This window comes from Prionailurus bengalensis, chromosome A3 (genome assembly GCF_016509475.1).
Source record: "Prionailurus bengalensis isolate Pbe53 chromosome A3, Fcat_Pben_1.1_paternal_pri, whole genome shotgun sequence".
In the NCBI taxonomy this organism is placed as follows: Eukaryota; Metazoa; Chordata; class Mammalia; order Carnivora; family Felidae; genus Prionailurus; species Prionailurus bengalensis.
Window position 1 is genome coordinate 69,054,412 of NC_057354.1, and position 16,914 is coordinate 69,071,325.

Below are 16,914 nucleotides of genomic sequence, written 5' to 3' on the forward strand. Positions count from 1 at the left end.
CTCAAACTCATGAACCACAGATCATGACCTGAGCAGAAGTCAGACACTTAACTGACTGAACCCCCAGGCGTCCCAAAAGTTATACATGTTTTGCACTTACTTTTATTACTCACAAGGCATAAAAACTGCTTTTAATAAATCCATATGTTTCCCTGAGACCATGTAGAACAGGAAACAACCACCTTGACTGATTTTGAGACTTGCTACTTGGAACCTTGCTTGTTTCCAATACCCTTGTTGCATTACACACCACTTCAGAGGCTGGTACTGGTGTGATGGGATGTGTCGCTGACCTGATTTGACCTGATTTTGTGTTACTTTCTATTTTGTGACTGCATAACTAGGGCTGCTGAAACAAACACAAGGGACATAGAACAGAACAACTTCTTTGTATCTACTTAACCCATAGTGACCTCTCCTATCTCCAAACTACCATCAAGTATATGGCAGATGTGCAGCAAATATATTTTCATTAATTGATACTATAGGGTAAAATAGGTCAGCTTTCAGTACTTTAGTTTTATATGCATTTTTGTAGACTCTTCAACTGGACTTTTAAGACAAGAAATATCTGAATTTCCTTTGAGTCAACCACCATATCTAGCAGAGTTTTGGTATAGATAAATTAATACCTATATATATCTATATATCGATTGATCTATATATATATCTATATACATATATCAATAGATATCTTAACATATTTTAACTATCAAATGTACAGAAAACACTGACATAATTGCTTATATATTATAATTGCCAATATTCTGGAAGGAGATAATACACTTCTTGAAGGCTAAGAAAACTGTTGGCAGACCCAAGAGTAGCTGTTTTTCCTGAAATTTCTAGTTATATGTATCCTTTAAACCTATTAGCAGCTAAATATTTACCAGTGTTTTATACAGACATACATATTCACACACACACACTACACTCAACTCTGAAAATATTGTACTTCTACTATAAACCTAATGAATAGATGATCCACTCAAGTCTACCTGTGCTAATTAAGAGAAGTCATGCTATGTACTTGAAAAAAATTATTTTTAAGCCAACGGGAGCGTAAGTGGTCTAGAAAGCAGATCTAGTCGTGCCGGTGACCCACTGTGTAGACAGTTCACACACGAGTAATTTAGAATTGATACCTATGCAACTTCAAAATGAAGTGCTTTTAAAAAACATCAAAACTCTATGCAATATTGATGTGACAATAACATAGTCATATTTTGAAGTCATAAAGATAGTTTTAGTTTTGTACCTATGGTACATACTTTATTATATATACATAGTATTTACATATATAATCTATATTTTTGTATATATAATATTTTTTCATTAGAAGCAAATTCGCTTCACTGGACAATTGACTGGGAAGGCATGGTCTTTGAAGCTGTAGCAGAGTTTTCAGTTGGAAAAATGTGAAGAGATCACACAGGTGAAGACATTTTTCCATAGCATTAAACCCCCACTTTATCCATGAAGTTACCAGTAAATCTAGGCTGTGAATTTATGTAATCATATTTTTGGTCAAAAGTCTGAGAATCAAGATTGTGGTATCCTACAAACCCCATTATGTTTTAATTAAAAAAGCAGTGGAAACAAAGATGGGAACATAGAGACTTTAGGACTAATTTCTTTAGGAGACTGATTTCTTTTGGTTCCCTAAGATAATATTCAAGTCACTCTCATCATTATATTATAGTTGTGGGAAAATAGTAAGAAAAGTATGTGAGCCTCTCTGTTAACACAAAAAATAATTACAGGGGTGCCTGGGTGGTTCAGTCGGTTGAGCGTCTGACTCTTGATTTCCTAACAGATCATGATCCCAGGGTCATGGGGTCGAGCCCCACTCGATCAGGCTATGCACTGAGCATGGAACCTGTTAAGATTCTCTCTTTCTCCCTCTGCCCTCTCCCCAACTCACACTCTCTTTCTCTCTCAAGTAAAAAACAAACAAAAAAAAATCCTAAAAACAACAACAACAAAAAATCCACTAACTTAAAAAAAATAATTACAGGGGCACCTGGGTGGCGAAGTCGGTTAAACGTCCGACTTCAGCTCAGGTCATGATCTCACAGTCTGTGCGTTTGAGCCCCGCATCGGGCTCTGTGCTGACAGCTCAGAGCCTGGAGCCTGTTTTGGATTCTGTGTGTCCCTCTCTCTCTGCCCCTCCCCCGCTCACGCTCTGTTTCTCTGTCTCTGAAAAATGAATAAACCTTAAAAATTTTTTTTTAAATTAAAAAAATAATTACATTGTTATTTCACATGTAGTTTCAAAAAATATATACCACAACATATATGTATATATTCATAATACACACACACACACATATATATATATATATGTATATATATACACACAACACAAATACATACAATGGAATATTACTTGGCTATAAAAAGATTGAAACCTTGCCATTTTCAACAACATGGATAGATCTAGAGGGTATAATGCTAAGTGAAGTCAGTCTAAGAAAGACAAATACTATATAATTGTACTCATATGTGAAATGTGGAATTTAAGAAACAAAACAAATCAGGAAAGAGACAAACCAAAAACAGACTGTTAAATATAGAGAACAAACTGGTGGTTGCCAGAGGGTAAGTTGGGAGGAGGGATGTGTGGAACAGGTGAAGGGCATTAGGAGTACACTTATTTAGAGGTGCCTGGGTGGCTCAGTCGGTTGAGTGTCCAGCTCTTGATTTCAGCTCAGGTCATGATCTCATGGTTCATGAGATCAAGCCCCACATAGGGCTCTGCACTGACAGTGTGGACTCTGCTTGGGATTCTCTCACTGCCCCTCCCCCACTTGCAAACTCTCAAAATAAATTTTAAAAAAGTACACTTATCGTGATGAGCACTGAGTAATGTTTAGAATTGGTGAATCATTATATTGTGCATCTGAAACCAATATAACACTGCATGTTAATTATACTGGAATTAAAAAAATAATTATATATATGTATGTGTGTATACACACACACACACACACACACACACACACACACACACATACAGACATATACCACAACAATGAAAAGAAAAGCATATAACTAATTTTGGAAAATAGTTCTGAGATAGTTACTAATGCTTAATCAAGTGAATTCAAAAAACGGAAAAAAATTTGAGAAGCAAATGGGAATGTATGGTGATAACCACTCATCATTTATGACACAAAAATTGAAGATATCTCATATATTACTGTCTTCATTTGCTAAGGGAAACTAGAGATATCCATCAGTTTATACTTGTCTATGGCTTTTCCTAATTATTCTGTATACTGGAAATTGCTCTTCTACTAGATATTACTGTGTTTGGTTCCATTTTCTGTGCCAGAGTGATGAGGCAAGGGAGTCTTCAGGAGATTCAAATACCAATTGTCAAGTAAATGAAAATACAATAGCAGAAAGTAAAACCAATCTTTGCAGGTCAATATGGTAATCTTAGTAGAAGTCAAAGAAATCGAAAGCCTAAATATACACAAAAATGTATAAAGCCAAATTTGGTGTCATTACACTGCTGAATTTATATACAGCTTATTGTGTAGTAAAATTGAGGTCTGGAGCAAATAGCATTTGAATCCACAAGTGACAGGTAAAGCAGCAGAGAAATAAAAGACTGGAAGTAGGGAAAATGGGAAATGAAAAAGACTAAATAATAAAAGGCACCACTTGGTCTAAGGATAATTAAATATCCACTAATATGGTTCACCTATGAATTTTGCTAGTGCTCATATACTGGAATTAAAAGCGACTAATTTTGCCTGGGAAAAAGTCTTGTTTCAAATGAATTATTTCCAAATGGGCAGAGTAAGCTTAGTTCTTAAAACATTTAAACTTAATATAGACAATGGCTGAAAGTCCTTGGCTACATGTTTTTTTTCCCCCTCCCATTTGAAAACTACAAAGTATAAGCCAAGAGGGCTTTTCCCATCAATTAGCATTCTGCCTACTGCATCCATCATATAGTTAATTGATTGCACTTGTAGTTTATAAATGCACCCAGATGCTGTGGGATGAGCACATTTCGTAAATTAAAGGAGCATATGGAAGGCACACAGACAGTAACATTTCATCATAACTACCCAAAACATCCTTAATATGCAATGCTACATCACTAATTACTATGTAAATATGTAAGCATTTCCCTGGTTAATGTCTTGGTGAGAAATTTGCTTGGCAGTTGAGCCCAAATACTATTTTGACCAGACATTTAATACCACTTCAGGGCTCTTCTAGTTTCATTCCACTTTGCCTGTAAGGATTACATGGTGTTTAGCCTATTATGCAAACTTGATTGGGCAAATCAGTGAAAACATTTCTTCTTTAACACTAGGTCATCTTACTTAGGGAACACCAGTCAACCCTCAAAATTACAAATACCTATCCAAGATTCTGTCTGCAGGCTCTATTTCTTTCTAAAAACACTGGACAGAATTTGCCAAGTGAGGAACATTTTGTTGCTTAGTGGACTCTTTCATTAATTTCTAAGAGAAGGGCAAGGAGGAAAAGGATTGCATAAAGTATAAGAAACTGGCTCAATTCTTCGACTCTGGGGAAATTAATATAAGTGATCTGAGTAAATTATCTTGAATACCTCAAGATGTCAAAGGTAAAGTTTTCATTCTCTTATCCAGGACCTTGGTTCAAGCCAAGGTCCAAAGGGTAAGTCAAGAGAAATATGCAACATGGCAAAAGTTCACTTGGAAAATGGAAATTCTCTCCATATGCAAGGTCCACTAATCAAATGATTGAGTGAGCTGTGGGTGACCCATGGATCAAAAGATGTATATTTAAAACTTTTAAAATTTGTGTTTTATTGGTATATTTTGGCAGCATGATTTTAGTCAAGTTCATTTGTACTCAGGACTGGAAACTGTGTCCAAGTTCACCTTAAAATTTTGTAAGAATTATTAAAATTATAGAATTAAGAAGTAAATTGATTTTCAGTTTTTTCCCCAGCCCTTTGACCTTCCTGGGCAAAGACTGCACAGTTCTCTGGGCATTTGGGTGACAGAAACCTTGATAGAGAATTCTGAGAGATAAATTTCATTTCAGAATTTGAATTAAACATTGGTAATAAAGATCCCCAGCTTCCTAAAAAAAATCAACAAATACTTAAATAAAACATTCAAAGTTATTCTAGAAATGAACCTCTATTTATAAGCTAGAAGTAAAATAATAGTAGATTAGTCAGCATGGGCTCTTAATATTTTCAGAATCAAAAGCTTACTTAGGGAAAAAGTCAGCAACCCCTAGAGATGCTTGAATCATCTAAGGTGATTCATATAAGTTTAGTAGTTACTGCCACATTTATATCTAGATACCACCAACCCAAATAATACAATAGTTTAATTTTAATTTTGCTCCTACTTTTCCTGAACACGGCAAAGAGAAAAAGGTTACAACAACCAATAGACAACACATCATTTATAATCTGGTGAAGCAACTTCTATTCATAAGATTCCTTCCCTACTCGATGATTCCTTCCCTAATTTAATGAAAAATATTTGTTACAACAGACATGACATTGTATCTCATAATTAAAGGAAGATGCAGTCAGGAGGAGTTCCCTTGAAAAGAGAGGGCAGGCTTCCTTCACTATCAAGCCCGCTCTTCCCCTCCCGGCTCCCCTTTTCTGATATGCAATTCCTTCTGTTCTCCATCTGCTCCGCCCCCACCTATTGTCTGTACTCACTGCCAAGCATGCCAATCCCATCTGGCCCTACTCTTGCTTCTGCTGGCTCTAATTCCCATGGGCCCAGGAAATATATGAATGCCAGGGCTTTTTTCCCTTTTCACAGCAATAAGGACTAGCCAGGAGGGTATCAAACAATTCCCCAAAGAAGTCACACACACATGAACATGCACATGATCTCTTGCATACACAAACAGCAGGTTTAGAATCATTTCATAGGCTAAAATAAAAAAAAAAATATATATATATACTTTTGAAATTTTTTTACCTTGATGCATTTTTAAAAATTAATATCTTACTATCTTTGAAATAATCAATATTTATATTTCAAAAATATAAACACTTTCATTAATCCCAGACATGCATTTTTTTTCAGAAAGAAGTAACTAGTGTAAATAAATGTTACTTAAATCTTACCATCATGAAATATTTCCATTAGTTAATCAGGTTTCATCGTTGACCACTAATACATTTTCTGTTGTACCAAACATATATTTAATTCAGACATTCCAGCTTTACAAATTCTCAACGAAACCCACTCTGCCGCAAAAAGCATGCATGGTCAGAATCTAAGCATATTTAGGCAAAAATATCACCAAGTCATTAACGATAATAAAGCAGTCTGGCAAGTATTGAAAGCAGCTTTTATTCATGCTTTTACTTGAACCAACTTAATATATATATATATATATATATATATATATATATATATATATATAGACACACACGCACACACACACAATTTTTGGTTGTTTTTGCCACAAGCATGCTAAAAAACCTCTGAAGCTCACAAAAAGCAGCAAACAAAACTAGAAGCAATCATGCTCAGGGTTTAAGGACATTAAAAGATTTAAAGCATCGTTTCTATATTTCATATAGAGCGTGCATAAATTTGACATGCAATCTCCAAAAATAAATATTGTAACATAAATCTTAAAATTAGTTTATCCAAGAGAGTTTATTCTTATTTTCATTATTATTGTTCTTAGCCTTCTGGTATCTTAAACCCTGCATGCTGCAGTTCTAAGCTGTGCTGAGCACCGGCTGTGAGAGAAGAAGCTACCTGCGAGTTTTCACAGTGCCATCTCATATCCATGTCTGTCTGGCTACCCTGCGTGCTTAGAGCTTTTTTCTTAATTCTTAATGGAAATCCTAGGAAATTTAGTCCATCCTCTGAAATCAATACTGGTGACAGGAGAGCTCCCTGACTCAGTGGGAGATCAAGATGATAAATTGCCTGCGCATCAGCCTGGCCTATCAGTGCCCTGCACACAGATGGGCGAGAAAAGACACAGAAAAGGCTCTATCAGTCACGTGTCACCGAGGAACCAATGGCTGACGCCCTACTGCAGGAAGGGATGCTGCAGTTCCGTCTGCAGTTGACGAGGCTGTTGGTACACAGCCGAGCCCGCGCCCTGCTCAAAAAGTAAGCATCGCTGCTATTGTTGAATTTACTCCCTGGCTGTGACTGCATAGAAGAACGGACATCCCTCTAAATGCGACCCAAATAAAGACCTTTTTTTCATGCCCAGAGAATTTTCTCTATATTGCTTTCTAATCCAATGCGATCGCAAAACAGAAGGGAAACTTTTTTTTAACATCCCAACCCTTAAACTCTTATGTGCTTCCCTTCAGATGATTATCATGTTTTCACCTAATATTAAATTAGAAGCTTAAACTGTGCAATTAGCATGCAACCCTCCTAACAGGATCGCCGCAAAGCTTTATAATTGTAATTATAATTTTATTCCCAAGTTAATGAATGACTTTTTTCTTGAATGCCAAGTTTATAATGAGTATTTTTATGGGATGATTTTGTAAAGGCAATTATGCAACAATCAGAAGTACCTTATTATGCTTTTCTGCCAATTAGAACTGTTCCTCTTTAAAGACGATTTAAATCCCAATAAATATGCCATTTTATCAATCATTAAAAATAAAACCAACAACAACAACAACAACAAAAACCCACCACCAAATGTACATTTCATTTCCTAAAGCCAGAAGAACAAATGTGTTATCCAGTGATGGAAATATGGACTCATTTTTTTGGTCTTTCCTTTGAAATTTAAAATAATTCGTTGGTAAGCAAAGGATCCACACATCTGGAATACCATATGGAACTATATACCCCAATACATCTGCTTCCAGTGATCATTGTGCAATAACAGATATGTTGCACAGTTCTTCAAGGTAACTGAGATGATTGTATCCAGTCTGACAGGTAAGGTTATAAGTGATGAGACCACAGAATTTTTCAAATGGCAATATCATGGAGATTAAAAAGAACAAGAAAAAAAAAACTCAAAAGAAATAATGAAGAATCTTCAGGAATAATAGAAAGAGTACCCAGGGCACTTCTCTTTATTGTTCCTCATTGCCCAGTTTTAATTATATCCACACATTTTCAAGGATTAATTCCTTTAGAGTGACCCAACACTACTGAAAAAAAAATCTGAGAATAAATACTGATAGATATGCCATCATAAGTAAATTGTCACTGAACTTTAGAATGCTGAAATTCCAAAATTCATTTTGTCTTGGGAGCTATTTTTTAAACACATTCTTGAAACACTGAACCCTGCCAAGTTTTCTGCAAATATCTATCCACCCTTATTCAATATTGACTATCAGGAAATAATAAAGCATTTTTCAAATTTGTTAAAATGCATATTGTTTTGTGCTTATTCTATTTAGCCTACTTATTCAATAATAACATAATCCTCAATAATCAAACTTTATTTTTTTAAAGGAAAAAAAAATAAGGCCCAGAACACTTCTCATCCAAAAGAAAACTACAGTAATAAAGCATCATCAAACCTACTCATTGCAGTATTGCAATAGCCAAAAGTAGAAACTATCTAGTCGTCAATAATAGACTGATTAGATAGATTATGGTAGAGTCTTACAATAGAGATACTCTGCAGCTGTAAAATATAATGTGGCAAATTCAAATGTACTTATATGAAGAGATCTCTAAGATGTAATGTTATTTACACAAAAATCAAAGGTGCAATTTTTTAAATTGTTTAAAGTTTATATACACGCATACACACACATTTACACACATGAAATATAGTTGCATATGCAGAGGAAATTTCCAAAAAGACCTAAAATATCAGTTAATAGTGGTTAAATCTGAGGAGCAGAGCTGGGTTCAAAGGTGAGACCGAGGCATAGGTACCGTTTTATATGCTTTTCATCCAATTTATGTATTACTTTTCTAATTCAAAATTACTTATTTTAAATGATGGCATCTACATTCATTTAGGCTTAGAAGAATGTGGCTCCTAGATATTTGAGCAAAAGTGTTAAGGGGAAAGGAGAGGAGACAGAAGGGAGTGTGGCTTGCTTTTTTCATGTTAATAAAGTAGGTGTGGGCAAGAAGGGAGCTGCCAGAGACAGGTTCTAGCAATCTTAGGTGAAGACCTCCCCAAACCATATTAAACTTTCAGTTCTTTCATCTCTTAATGCCTATAACAATACAAACTTACAGGCGCTAAGAGCTTTACAATATGCAGTGACAATTCACCTAAATTATCTCTGATTCTTAGAGAACATGAAGGACTGAGAAGTAAATGATTTGGCTAATTAGCAGAACTTGGGCAAATTAACCCCTCCAAGCCTTAGTTTTCTCAGCAGGATGCAATTAGCAAGAAGTGGCAGAGCTAACCATGAATTTTAATGTAGGATATTGTTTACTGCTGCTTTAGAGGCAAAGTAATGTGTTGTTTTTTTGTTTCATTGTTTTTTGTTTGTTTGTTTTTGTTTGTTTGTTTGTTTGTTTGTTTTACCAATAGTGGTGTAGGGCTAAAGACAAAACAAAATCCATTTTCTTGTGCTTCCTACTTGGCTCAAGCTTCTTTTATCCAAGAGACAGAACTTGGCTTATAGATTCCACTGTTCACTCTTTTGTGGCTGTTGTTCAGATTCCTAGTACTTTAAGAGATATAAACATTAAAAAATATTGAATTGGCTAAATTCAGTCAAAGGCTTATAATTTGCATTATTAAAGGATTTTTGTGTTCCTCACAAAGTTACACTAAAACGGTAGCTTATGAGGTGGGGGGTAATTTGGTCCACAAGGAGACATTTGACCATGTTTGGAAATATTTCTAGTTGTCACAGCTGGGGCGGTGCTACAAGCATCTAGAGTGGGTGGTGGCAAAGATGCTGATAAGCACCCTCCAATGCACAGCCCCTACAACAAAGATTTATCTGTCTCTGAATGTCAATAGTGAGACTGAGAAACCGTGTTCTAAATATTAGGCTTTTCTACCTTATTTACAAAGAGGTTTAAAACAAAAAGTATTCTTTACTGTGAGGTGTATATTTTAAAGTGGTGAGGAAGAAAGTTTAGGTGGAGAAGAGAGAACTGAGGGCCAGGCCCTGAATCCCTCCATAGTTGAGAAGTCATGAGGAAGAAGAAACAGGAACCAGGAAAAGGTGGTAAGAGAAAAACTCCTAGGGTGGTGACCCGGAAGCCTGTTGGCAACAAGTGTGTTGGCAAAACATTAGGATCTTTTTCAAATGCTGTTGATGGGTTTTATATTCCACTTTTCATAGTTTTGTTTTTAATTTAAACAAAGGGTCTGAGAAATTAATCCCAATGAACTTAACAATACAAAAGACTTGAGGTCCTTACTCCTCCTCATGTTTGGATCTTTACAGGTGTGGCCATAAAAGGTAGTATTTACAGGGATCCCAAGAGGGCTATTTGAAGACTATGTGAAGGGGAAGGGGTTTTCCTGACCCTCAAGTTATACTTCTTAGGCTATTTACCATTGTCGGCTACTTTATAGTCCACAAAGGTGTACATGTGAACAAGCAAGTGGACAAATTGCTATCTCAGACCATCCCACATCACAGTTCACAGACGAGGCCAAGCTACACTGCATCCCCTAGAAACATTGCAGCCCTGGTCTCCAGGCCCCACCTGGTCATTTCCACCCACAGACAAGGTTTCTGGGAACAGAGTTCTCAGGACAGCTTCAGGCACTTTCTCTGTGACTCCTGTCATGCTGATTTCCACACTTGGCCAAGCCTGTGGCATTCGGGGTCAGGGCAGCAGAGCTGAGACACAAAGCCACCTGGATGACTAGGACATTGGAGAAGTTTTAGGTCAAATTAATGCTCCTTTTGCCCAGAAAATATTGTGAGAAAGCAGATGAGAGAGAGAGAGAGAGAGAGACAGACAGAGACAGAGACAGACAGACAGACAGAGGAGGGAGGGAGAAAAGAAACAGATAAGTAAAAAAGAGCCACAGATCTACAGATACCATCACATACTGTGTGGTGTAAGAGAACACTGCATGTCATAAATGTCTTTAGCTAGATTTTTACAACTTTATAGTTTGCATAGACAAACTCCTTCATTTTACAGATGAAGGATTTTGATGCAGAGAGGTTAAATAACTTGGCTTGAATTAAGTGACAGTAGAATTCTTCCCAGTCTAGTCAGTGAGTGAACATGACACTGGCAAGTTTCAAGATGCTTCCAAAAATCACCATAATTATCAACCAGAGTAAGACTTAGAGGAAAGGAAAAATGATGTCAAATAAGAGACAAGGATGGCTTCAAAGACTCCTCCCAGCTCACCCCATGATCCTAGATTAAGGCATTGAAAGCTTGGGTTATCCAAGAAAGAGTATGATCCTCCCATGAGCATTTCTAGGATATGAAACACAAAAGGAGAAACTTTGAGTCTCCTCCTTCAGAAGATTTATGCGTGACTGCTGAAGGCTTTTTTTTTTTTTAATCAAATTCTCTTGTCTGTATTTGCACCACAGTTATGATGAATGGGAAGTAGGATGCCTGGCTGACTTTTAAAAGACATATGTCAGGAAGTAAGCTAGTTGTGAGAGAATATATGTGGGGAAACTTCTGGACCATTTACATTTTTTAAGAAAAGGGAACAGATAGAAATGGTAGAAAATCATAGTGGATTATTTTAGTTTAAAATTGTTATTGTTTTTGCTTTTTCTCCTTATAAATGGCAGTCCTAGTTTCAGGCCATAGAGCACCACTCAACTTCTGTTCACTATAACTTTAATATATGCAAGTACACATCAAAGGTAGGAAGTGAATTAATGTCAAAATAAGTAAAATTTCATATATTCTAAATCTTATTTTTTTCTTCTACTCTGTTCTTGTGGGTTTTTTTTCTTCTACACTGGTTATTTCTCTAGGTACATTTGCTTTTTAAAAAGTAAAAACACAAAAACCAATGCCTCATGTAATCTTTTTGATAACACTGTACTCTAAAATTTATTATAGTAATGTTAAAAATAAAAGAAACTGAAACTCAGAAGGATTAAATGACATCTAGACCCATGAAACTAGCAACTGAAAGTCTAGTGACTACCTATCAAATGTTCTTTCCAAATCAGAAGTAACCTTGGTGCTACAGAGTAGTTGTTCAGTATGTTTACTCTGCATAAGAACCAACAAGGAAACATGCTAAATATCCAGGTTTCTGGGCCCTTCCCCAGAGAGTAATTCTGTCTTGGACTTAGATGGGTCCTCAAAGTCTGCACTGTAAATAAGCATCTCACCTCCATAATATAAGAACCTCAAGATCATTTTGGAGTACAAATTGAGAATTCTTCTTCCAGAAAAGTCATGTCAACAGAATTTCCAATGAATGGAAATAGGAAGCTTTTTTTTTAAGGCATAAAATTAAAAAAAAAAAAGTATTATGAGTAATATTCAACAAGTGAGACATTGGAACAGAGAGAAGCACCACAGCAGACAATAAAAAAATACAGATACTTTAGAGACATCCAGTAAGAGACAGTTTCCCAGGTTGGACTTTACAATGTAAAGATATTTTAGTTGAAAATAATTTGGAGTGAGAAAGATTAATGTGCATAGAAGAAATATGCAATTAGTAACATTTTGGAGAATAGAATGACCCTTTTACAGTCAGAATTATTTAAGGCACTTGGTTGTTTTGGTCCCTACCACATTGCAGCAATTAGAAACCATGAATGTGCAGCTATACAAGCAGGCTCTTTTTACATATCCTAAGAATTCATTTGTATTGAGAGAGTTTCCTTAGGATGGCTCTCTAGACTTCTAGAGACCTATCTAGAGACCGCTAGACCTTTTCTATAAGAGATCAGAATCCACTAAAATCATAGCAAAGTTTCCCCAATTGTTTAAGACAATAAATCCACCCAGAAAGAAATCCCAGCCCATTTCATGCACAACAATGATTCATGAAGATGAAGTGAGCACACACTGTACAGAAATTTTCTCTTACTATTTTTCTCCCAGCTGGCTTCTAGGCTGGCCAGTTTAAGGTCAAAGGGTAATAATGCTAAAGCATACTCTTTTCAGATTTATCTCGTTGGGATTTATACTGCTAGTTCCTAACTCCTCGTTTTAAAGATTTTTCTGAAATTTTTGACATACTATACATTTTAAAAATTTTTGATAGAAGAATGACTAATTGTTCATTTTGATCCAAACTCAAGTGCTGAAGGACAATGTTAAAAAGGAACTGATTCTTTCAGGATAATGTGAGTAGGACAATGCCTTTTACCAAACAGCCATCAGTGACCAAATATTTTTGGCAGTTAATTGATGAAAAGCATTAAGCAAAAAAGCCATACTCAGTCCATGGTCAAGTCTGTTAAGAGGCAGGAAGTATAAGGAAAGAGGGAAGGAAGGAAAGGAAAGGAGGAAGGAAGGAAGAAAAAAAAGGACTAGAGAAAAAAAGAACACAAAACCTTTTAAATAGTTGAGGTACTTTAATGGACTGTGAGAATCTTTTGCTTTTTAGTGAACACAGCTTACCAGATATTATCAAATGTAAGTCTCCTTTATCCCTGCTCATCTACTCCTTGATTATGGACCATACAATGATATCTTAAGCACCAAGAATGACTTAGAAGAGATATCTATATGGGGCACCTGGGTGGCTCAGTGGGTCAGGCATCCAACTTCGGCCAGGTCATGATCCTGCATTTAGTGGTTTCGAGCCCCATGTCAGGCTCTGTGCTGAGAGCTCGGAGCTCGGAGCTCGGAGCCTGGACCCTGCTTCAGATTCTGTGTTTTCCTCTCTCTCTGTTCCTCCCCTGCTTGCACTCTATTTCTCAGAGGTCTCCCATAAATAAATAATATTAAAAAAGAATTTTAGAAGAGATATCTACAAGAAGCTTACAAATGACTCCATAATCCTATGCATGCACAGAAGCACATGGACCAAAAAAACCAAAAACAAACAAACAAAAAAACCCACACATTTTTACTGATCAAGAGTGACTAAGTAGGATGCCTGGGTGGCTTAATTGGTTGAGCGTCCAACTCTTGATTTTAGCTAAGGTCATGATCTCACAGTTGGCAAGTTCAAGCCCCTCCTCAGGCTTGATGCTGACAGTAAGGAGTTGCTTGGGATTCATTCTCTCTCTCTCTCTCAAAATAAATAAACATACATTTTTAAAAAAAGAATGAATATTTTCCATTAAGAAAATTGTGAAACCTAAGCTGGAAACAAAGCTCATCTTGGATTGAACATAACATTATTAGAAAATCAGTGAACAGAGAAATTCTCAACTGGTCACTCATATAAATATAATGTTACACAATAACATTCTGGTAGGCAGATGCAATTATTTCATGTAGATTTAATATTTTGTAGCAATGGCTTCCAAATATAAGATGCCTAAAAATTAGAGTGCTAGTTAAAAATGCTAATTTTCTGGACCCACCCTGATCTACTTAATTATAATTTCTAGTGATGAGAGTGAAAAACTGCATGCTTATCATGTGCTTCAAGTGATTTTGAGGCAGGCTGTTTTAGATCTTACTTTGAGAAACAGACTTATGTGGATCCACCCCTGCCCACTATGACACCTCCTTGGACATACTGAATTATCCAATTCAACTCCTAAAGCACAACGTCTTTCATTTTGAGGGACAGAAGTCTGAAAAATGTAGAGAGAGATTAAGAATGATGGGATGGAGAGATTCTGAAAAGGTCCCTTTGGAAGATACTGCATTCAACTTGGGTCTTGAAAATGGTAGAGTTAATTATTTACCAAAGGCATGGAAATATAAAAGTGCTTTTCTTTAAAATAAAAATATATACATATAAATAATAAGCTCCTTTATCTTTTCAACTGGAGAACTGAGCAATGCTTTTAGCACATGGGAAACAGTCAATGACCATGAGTTGAATTAGTAAATGATAGGACCACAACAAAGTAAATCTATTAAAAAACATCAATTCACATAGCACCACCTTCACAAAACTTTTTGTTGTTAATGTGTTATTGTTTTGATTTCATTTCACATTCTTTTCCATTTCTTATCTGTACACACACATGATTTTAAATGGATATAATAAAGATACAATTTAGTGTTTCACAATTTAATATGATGGCCTATACATTTTCCACTTTGACTTAGGATATTATCATTCTAACAATAACAGAATAGTCAAAATGGTACATTATAATTACATGACTATTCTGTAGTTTTTGGATAATGGATCCATCTCAATTTTATATTTCTGCTATTGTAAATAACCCTTTTCTTCCTTTGTATTTTTTTATAAGATAAATTCCCATAAGTGGGATTATTGGTCTAAAGACATAAGTGTTTTTATAGATCTTGAAACAATCTGCCAAAGTACTTTTCAAAAGACTTGTTCTAATTTTCACATTGTCTCCAGCATGCTATGTTCTATTACATCTTCACTGGTGTGAACATGTTTTTTCTATCTAGAGGTGCCCTTTTCCCATTTAAAAAAAAAATTCTGGTAAACTCCTACACATTGTTTTGTACCAAGCTCAAATGCTACTCTTTCTTGCAGACTTCCCAAAGCCCCTAGGCAGAGTTAGTCATTATTTCCACTGTGTTCCCATAGTACTTTGTAATAATACCAAGTTTAGCACTTATCAAATGATTTTATGTTTGTTGTAGTTTGGATATATGTTTTTTTTTCTTCTTCTTAGATTATTAGTAACACCATGGTTGAGCTTCTGTCCACTTCATCATTGGAATCTTAACCTCTAGCACAGGGCTGGGCATCTATTACGCATTCAATAAATGCTTGTTAAGTAAATGAGGAATGAATGAATGAATGAATGAATGAATAGGTCAATGTGATACACAAACCCAAGCCTCTTCCTGTATCTCTAGGTAAAAAGGCCTTCTTTCACTAACTCTGTTATAAACCACCCAGTCCTAAGAGCATTTGTATTACTGTAGGTTTTGTAATATTTATAATTTTTTTTATATTTAACTATTTTGTAGGTCTTTAGCTTTATATTTTTACTGATCTACTTCTGGGTCCTTGCTGCCATGATGCTGTGAATTAACTCATTTTATCCTTACCAAAACCTGGTAAGAAATAGAAGGAAGTATATCATAATTAAAACTTGAAAAATAAGAAATCTAAAGCATAGAAACGTTTCTAGCAAGTGGAAGCACCACAGTCAGTACCCACATATTTTGAGTCACATTTTAGCCCTCATTCTAATGAAATCATTAGACCTTGCTGAATTTTGTTACTTAATCAAACTGAGAAAATGAGCATTTAAATAAACAGTATAAACCAGACTGGTGATTTTAAAACAAACAACTTTGCTGGCAAAAGAAACATTTCTTTCTGAAAGAATGCTTATGAATAATTAAATATGAAAAATAAATAATATCTGAAGACTCTTATTGAAATTAGCGGCAGATGGAGGGGGCTGCTGTTTTCCTTCCTACCTGGTAGCTCTTGGCAGTTTCTAGAAGTTATACCCAGGAAAGTGAAATAATGGCCCATTCACTCACTAACCATTCAATCAGTCAACTAATAAATATTACACTCTAACTAGGTAAAAAAAAATGTGGGAAATACAGAAGAAAAAAAAAAGAGCCCATCACCAAGAACACACACACAGACACACAGACACACAGACACAGACACACGGGCATGTGCGTGCGCACACACACACACACACACACACACACACACTCACTCTAACACAGTATCTTGGCACAGAATGCCAAAGCCAAATGGCACAGAAACTATATTACATAGTAAACATTCTGAAAGTTCAGGGACAAAGGATGACTTCAGGGTCCATATGCTGTACTGAGTTCCACATGGCCACCTAAGGAACAAAGTGAGGGGATATGGACTTTGTTTCTTAATCTGTGATTTTGTATAAGCCACTTAATCTGCCTATGCTGCAGTGTCCTTGCCTATGAAATAAAG

The 16,914-nt window shown here is 35.8% G+C and overlaps 1 protein-coding gene across 27 annotated transcripts in view; it reads right to left on the minus strand.

The window, feature by feature from the left end:
- The window catches only part of NRXN1 (neurexin 1), a 1,147,797-nt gene that overhangs the window by 47,998 nt on the left and 1,082,885 nt on the right, over positions 1-16,914 (minus strand). Inside the window, exon 1 of one of the 27 annotated variants that reach the window (XM_043603369.1) lies at positions 6,762-6,934. The exons of the other annotated variants lie outside the window; for them this stretch is intronic. Coding sequence (XP_043459304.1) covers positions 6,762-6,794 — 33 coding nt within the window. The 5' untranslated portion in view covers positions 6,795-6,934. Of the gene's footprint in view, positions 1-6,761; positions 6,935-16,914 lie in introns of those variants that run through there. 27 annotated transcript variants of the gene reach the window in all.